Source organism: Arachis stenosperma, chromosome 6 (genome assembly GCF_014773155.1).
Source record: "Arachis stenosperma cultivar V10309 chromosome 6, arast.V10309.gnm1.PFL2, whole genome shotgun sequence".
Lineage (NCBI taxonomy): Eukaryota > Viridiplantae > Streptophyta > Magnoliopsida > Fabales > Fabaceae > Arachis > Arachis stenosperma.
The window spans coordinates 127,262,108-127,269,360 of NC_080382.1; the positions used below are offsets into that span (position 1 = coordinate 127,262,108).

General features: G+C 41.3%; 1 protein-coding gene across 1 annotated transcript; it reads right to left on the reverse strand.

Annotated features, from left to right (window-relative positions):
* Positions 1-3,428: 3,428 nt before the first annotated feature.
* On the reverse strand, positions 3,429-3,773 carry LOC130934575 (uncharacterized mitochondrial protein AtMg00820-like). Its single transcript, XM_057864134.1, has one exon. It carries the CDS (start codon positions 3,771-3,773, stop codon positions 3,429-3,431), a length of 345 nt encoding a protein of 114 aa, XP_057720117.1.
* Positions 3,774-7,253: the final 3,480 nt, after the last annotated feature.

The following is a 7,253-nucleotide window of genomic DNA, read 5'->3' on the forward strand; positions in this document are numbered from 1 at the left end:
TTAAAAATTAATGACTTGGCTAATAAGAAAAGATATGATTCAGACATTAAACCTTTCTCAACAGAAAAGGCAACATACTTGAAATGTTGAATCAAATCATTAATTGATAGCAAGTATTTTTGAAAATGGAAAGAAATTGATTTTGAAAAAGATTTGATTGAAAAGATTTGATTTGAAAAAGATTTGATTTTGAAAAGATTTTGAAAACTTAAAAAAATTTGAATTAAAAACAGAATCTTCCCTCTTGTGCCATCCTGGCGTTAAACGCCCAGAATGGTGCACATTCTGGCGTTTAACGCCCAAAATACTACCCTTTTGGGCGTTAAACGTCCAGCCAGGCACCCTGGCTGGCGTTTAAACGCCATTTTGCCCTTCTTCACTGGGCGTTTTGAACGCCCAGCTTTTTCTGTGTAATTCCTCTGCTGTATGTTCTGAATCTTCAATTCTCTGTATTATTGACTTGAAAAGACACAAATTAAAAATTTTTTGGATTTTTAATAATGAGGAATAATCAAAATGCAACTAAAATCAAATAACAATGCATGCTAGACACTAAACTTAGCAGTTTGTATACTACTGACACTAACAAAATGAGAATGCATATGAGAAACAACAAAACACTCAAGTCAAGAGAATTCAAAGATCAGAACAAGGAAATCATCAAGAACATCTTGAAGATCACTTAAGACACATGAATGAATGCAAGAAGAACAGAAACATGCAATTGACACCAAACTTAAAATGCGACACTAGACTCAACAAGAAACATGAGAATATTTTTGGTTTGTTTTAATGATTTTGTAATTTTTTTGGATTTTTCAAAAATTAAGTGGAAGAGAAAATAAAGGTATCAAAATTCTTAATGAGAATTCCAGGAATCATGCAATGTTAGTCTAAAGCTTTAGGCTAAAGGAATTAGACATGGCTAGCCAAGCTTCAGCAGGACATTGCATTCAAGAGCTAAATTGATGAGAATCAATCAGCTTTGGTGATGATAAGAGCATCACCTTGAAACACTAGAATTCATTCTTAAGAACTCTGAAAAAAATACCTAATCTAAGCAACAAGATGAACCGTCAGTTGTCCAAACTCAACAATCCCCGGCAACGGCACCAAAAACTTGGTGCACGAAATTGTGATCATCAATGGCGCCATCAACATGGTACGCTCAATTGCAATCTCAACTCTTTATCAACATGGTACGCTCAATTGCAATCTCAACTCTTTATCACAACTTCGCACAACTAACCAGCAAGTGCACTGGGTCGTCCAAGTAATAAACCTTACGCAAGTAAGGGTCGATCCCACGGAGATTGTTGGTATGAAGCAAGCTATGGTCACCTTGTAAATCTCAGTCAGGCAGATTCAAATGGTTATGGGTGATTTATGAATAAAGCATAAAACAAGGATAGAGATACTTATGTAATTCATTGGTGAGAACTTCAGATAAGCGTATGGAGATGCTTTGTCCCTTCCGTCTATCTGCTTTCCTACTGTCTTCATCCAATCCTTCTTACTCCTTTCCATGGCAAGCTGTATGTTGGGCATCACCGTTGTCAGTGGCTACAGTCCCGTCCTCTCAGTGAAAATGTTCAACGCACCCTGTCACGGCACGGCTAATCATCTGTCGGTTCTCAATCAGGTTGGAATAGAATCCATTGATTCTTTTGCGTCTGTCACTAACGCCCAGCCTTCAGGAGTTTGAAGCTCGTCACAGTCATTCAATCATTGAATCCTACTCAGAATACCATAGACAAGGTTTAGACCTTCCAGATTCTCTTGAATGCCGCCATCAATTCTAGCTTATACTACGAAGATCTCGATTAAAGAATCCAAGAGATATCCACTCAATCTAAGGTAGAACGGAGGTGGTTGTCAGGCACACGTTCATAGGTGAGAATGATGATGAGTGTCACGGATCATCACATTCATCAAGTTGAGGAACAAGTGATATCTTAGAACAAGAACAAGCTGAATTGAATAAAAGAACAATAGTAATTGCATTAACACTCGAGGTACAGCAGAGCTCCACACCTTAATCTATGGTGTGTAGAAACTCCACCGTTGAAAATACATAAGAATAAGGTCTAGGCATGGCCGAATGGCCAGTCTCCCAATGATCTAAGAACTAGACGTCCAAAGATGATCCTAAGATCGAAATTGATCAAAAGATGAAAATACAATAGTAAAAGGTCCTATTTGTAGAAAACTAGTAGCCTAGGGTTTACAAAGATGAGTAAATGACATAAAAATCCACTTCCGGGCCCACTTGGTGTGTGCTTGGGCTGAGCATTGAAGCTTTCATGTGTAGAGACTTCTCTTGGAGTTAAACGCCATCTTTTATGCCAGTTTGGGCGTTTAACTCCCATTCTTGTGCCAGTTCCGGCGTTTAACGCCGGGCAGTTTTGAGCTGATTTGGAACGCCAGTTTGGGCCATTAAATCTCGGGAAAAGTATGGACTATTATATATTTCTGGAAAGCCCAGGATGTCTACTTTTGAACGACGTTGAGAGCGCGCCAATTGGGCTTCTGTAGCTCCATGAAATCTACTTCGAGTGCAGGGATGTCAGAATCCAACAGCATCTGCAGTCCTTTTTAGTCTCTGAATCAGATTTTTGCTCAGGTCCCTCAATTTCATCCAGAAAATACCTGAAATCACAGAAAAACACACAAACTCATAGTAAAGTCCAGAAAAGTGAATTTTAACTAAAAACTAATAAAAATATAATAAAAACCAACTAAAACATACTAAAAACATACTAAAAATAATGCCAAAAAGCGTATAAATTATCCGCTCATCACTTATTCACTGAAAAGGAGATCTCAGGTCTTGTATTCATAGCATATTGTAGACCACCAACTATTGACCGAAACAGAGTGGGATTGCTGAAGGAGCCGTCTCCAAAGGCAGATAGCTTTAGGGAGGAGGTCAAGGGGGTAGGTACAGGTTTTGCATGGATCATGTCTGCCCGATTCAATAGGTCCTTAATGTACTTTGTTTGTTTGAGAATCACTATGTCACCAGGGGTTTTTGCAACCTCAATGCCAAGGAAGTAGTTCATTTTTCCCAACTCTTTTAAGACAAAGGTGCTATGGAGTTCAGTCACGAGTGCCTTGATATCAGATTCAAAGTTGCTAGTTACAAGGATATCATCTACGTACACCAGGATGTATGTGGCTGAGGATGATGTGAATTTGGTGAACAGGGAGACATCAAATTGGATGCTTGTGAAGCCAAATTGTCGAAGTGCAGTGCTGAGCTTTGTGAACCAGGCTCTAGGTGCCTGTTTGAGTCCATACAGAGATTTTTGGAGCTTACAGACTTGGAGGCAGTTTGGGGCCTTGAACCCTTCTAGTTGCTGCATGTAGACCGTCTCGTGAAGATCCCCATTGAGAAACGCATTATTGAAGTCGAATTGATGAATTTTTCACCCTTTGGCGGGAGCCACACTGAGCATGACTCGAATTGTAGCAAGGCGCACGACGGGGCTGAAGATCTGGTCATAATCAATTCCTTGGCGTTGGTGGAAGCCCTTGGCGACAAGCCGTGCTTTGTATTTATAGATTGTGCCATCAGGGTGTTTCTTTATTCTGAAAACCCATTTGCATCCTATGGGTTCAGAGTGCTGGGGTAAGTCAACCAGATGCCAAGTGCCATTCTTGATCAGGGCTGAGTATTCCTCCTCCATGGCCCTTCTCCAATGTGGGGTAGCAAGTGCTTCGGAGACTGACTTGGGCAGGGTATCAAGTGAGGTTGATGCTAAATTCACCATTGTACTGAGTGCTTTGGGTTTAAAAATTCCACTTTTGCTCCTGGTTTGCATATGGTGTTTGTTTTGATTAGCTGTGTCAGCACGAGCAGTGTTGGGATGCTACAAAGGTGTGGGTTGAGATGCAGCATTGGAAGGCTGCATATTCGAATCAATCACTACCTACAATGGAACAGTCTCAAGGGAATATGCACTATTAGCACTGTCAGCAGCTGTTTCAGCATTATTTAGGACTTCAACAGGTATAAAAGATAATGATAAAGACATGTTATTGCTATTAGTGGGAGGCCTATTATGCATGTTTGGGTAGGGAGGATAAAAGGTATAGGTGGCTGGGGGGTATTGTTTGAGGGTTGGGTATGGTTAGGCTAGGAAGGGTTAGGGAAGAGGGCTGGATAGGGAAATTCTTGTTCACAGAAGACAACATTTCTGGCAGTATAGATTTTACCTGAAGGGGATAAACACTTATAGCCTCTATGGTTAGGAGCGTAGCCTAGGAATATGCATTTAGTTGACCTGTAGTCAAATTTGTTCTTATTATAGGATTGAAGCCAGGGATAGCATGCGCATCCAAAGGGTTTTAATAGGGTATAGGTTGGTATGATGTTGAAGAGGACTTCTAAGGGGGATTTAAAGTTCAGGACAGGGGTGGGGAGTCTGTTGATTAGGTAGGTAGAGGTTAGGATTGCTTCATCCCAGAAGGAAAGGGGCAGAGAGGTTTGGAAGAGAAGGGTGAGAGCTATTTCAGTGAGGTGGCGGTGCTTGCATTCAACACACCCGTTCTGTTGGTGTGTATGTGGGCAGGTAAGTCTATAATGAATTCCTTGACTGCTAAGGTACTGTGAAAAAGTGTTGGAGAGGTATTCCCCACCATAGTCAGTTTGGAGGGCTTTAATAGTGTTGCCTGTTTGGTTTTCCATCAGGGTCTTATATTGGAGAAAGGCTGTGAAGGTTTTATTCTTGGTGTGTAGTAAGTAGGTGCAGGTGTACCGGTTGTAGGCATCAATGAAACACACATAGTAACGGAAGCCAGACCTGCTGGGTTTTGGGGAAGGGCCCCAGAGGTCCAAAAAGACTAATTCTAAGGGCTGTGTGTACTTGGTTTGAGAGGGAGAGAAGGGGAGCTAGTGAATTTTGCTGATGATGCAGGAATTGTAAGGTGAAATGGTTTTGGTAGTGCAAAAGGGAATTTAGTGGCTGCTGAGGATGGCTTTGATGACATGATTAGAGGGGTGGCCAAGTCTTTTATGCCAGAGGTCAAGGGTGGCTGGGGAAATGGATTTTGACGATGAGGGGTGGTGCACGAAATTGCGATCAATACTTTTTAATACACAAAATAATCCCCGGTAATGGCTCCAAAGACTTGGTGCTCAATACCATGGCATAGACACAACTTCGCACAACTAACCAGCAAGTGCACTGGGTCGTCCAAGTAATAAACCTTACGCGAGTAAGGGTCGATCCCACGGAGATTGGTGGTATGAAGCAAGCTATGGTCATCTTGTAAATCTCAGTCAGGCAGACTCAAATGGGTATAGTGATGAACGAAAATAACATAAAAGATAAAGATAGGGATACTTATGTATATCATTGGTGTAAGAGCTTCAGACAAGTGTATGAAGATGCCTTCCCTTCCGTCTCTCTGCTTTCCTAATGTCTTCATCCAATCCTTCTTACTCCTTTCCATGGCAAGCTCATATAGGGTTTCACCGTTGTCAATGGCTACCTCCCATCCTCGCAGTGAAAGCTAATGCACGCACTCTGTCACAGTACTGCCAATCACCGGTTTGGTTCCCTCCCTACCGGAATAGAATCCCTCTTTTGCGTCTGTCACTAACGCCCAGTAGGTTACAGGTTTGAAGCACGTCACAGTCATTCAATCATTGAATCCTACTCAGAATACCACAGACAAGGTTAGACCTTCCGGATTCTCTTGAATGCCGCCATCAGTTCTTGCCTATACCACGAAGACTCTGATCTCACGGAATGGCTGGCTCGTTTGTCAGGCGAGCACTCGGTTGTCAGGCGATCAACCATGCATCATGCAATCAGAAATCCAAGAGATATTCACCAAGCCTAAGATGCTTGTAGAACAAGAATGGTTGTCAGTCACCTTGTTCATAGGTGAGAATGATGATGAGTGTCAATCATCACCTTCATCAGATTGAAGAACAAGTGATATCTTGGACAAGGAACAAGCGGAATTGAATAGAAGAACAATAGTAATTGCATTAATACTCGAGGTACAGCAGAGCTCCACACCTTAATCTATGGTGTGTAGAAACTCCACCGTTGAAAATACATAAGAACAAGGTCTAGGCATGGCCGAATGGCCAGCCTACCAAAGTGAGTTCAATCATCAAAACATGATCAAAGACTCTCTATATCTCTATTACAATAGTAAAAGGTCCTACTTATAGAAAACTAGTAGCCTAGGGTGTACAGAGATGAGTAAATGACATAAAAATCCACTTCCGGGCCCACTTGGTGTGTGCTTGGGCTGAGCAATGAAGCATTTTCGTGTAGAGACTTGTCTTGGAGTTAAACGCCAGCTTTTATGCCAGTTTGGGCGTTTAACTCCCAACTAGGTGCCAGTTCCGGCGTTTAACGCTGGAATTTCTGTAGGTGACTTTGAACGCCGGTTTGGGCCATCAAATCTTGGGCAAAGTATGGACTATCATATATTGCTGGAAAGCCCAGGATGTCTACTTTCCAACGCCGTTGAGAGCGCGCCAATTGGGCTTCTGTAAATCCAGAAAATCCACTTCGAGTGCAGGGAGGTCAGAATCCAACAGCATCTGCAGTCCTTTTCAGTCTCTGGATCAGATTTTTGCTCAGAACCCTCAATTTCAGCCAGAAAATACCTGAAATCACAGAAAAACACACAAACTCATAGTAAAGTCCAGAAAAGTGAATTTTAACTAAAAACTAATAAAAATATACTAAGAACTCAACTAAAACTACTAAAAATATACTAAAAACAATGCCAAAAAGCATACAAATTATCCGCTCATCACAACACCAAACTTAAATTGTTGCTTGTCCCCAAGCAACTGAAGATCAAATAAGATAAAAAGAAGAGAATATGCAATGAACTCCAAAAACATCTATGAAGATCAGTATTAATTAGATGAGCGGGGCTTTTAGCTTTTTGCCTCTGAACAGTTTTGGCATCTCACTTTATCCTTTGGAACTCAGAATGATTGGCTTCTTTAGGAACTCAGAATCCAGATAGTGTTATTGATTCTCCTAGTTAAGTATGATGATTCTTGAATATAGCTATTTTATTGAGTCTTGGCTGTGGCCCAAAGCACTCTGTCTTCCAGTATTACCACCGGATACATACATGCCACAGACACATAATTGGGTGAACCTTTTCAGATTGTGACTCAACTTTGCTAAAGTCCCCAATTAGAGGTGTCCAGGGTTCTTAAGCACACTCTTATTGCCTTGGATCACAACTTTATTTCTTTCTTTCTCTTT

Excerpts from the sequence above, each read along its gene's own strand:
- LOC130934575 (XM_057864134.1), bottom strand. The coding sequence starts at position 3,773 with ATGGTGAATTTAGCATCAACCTCACTTGATACCCTGCCCAAGTCAGTC.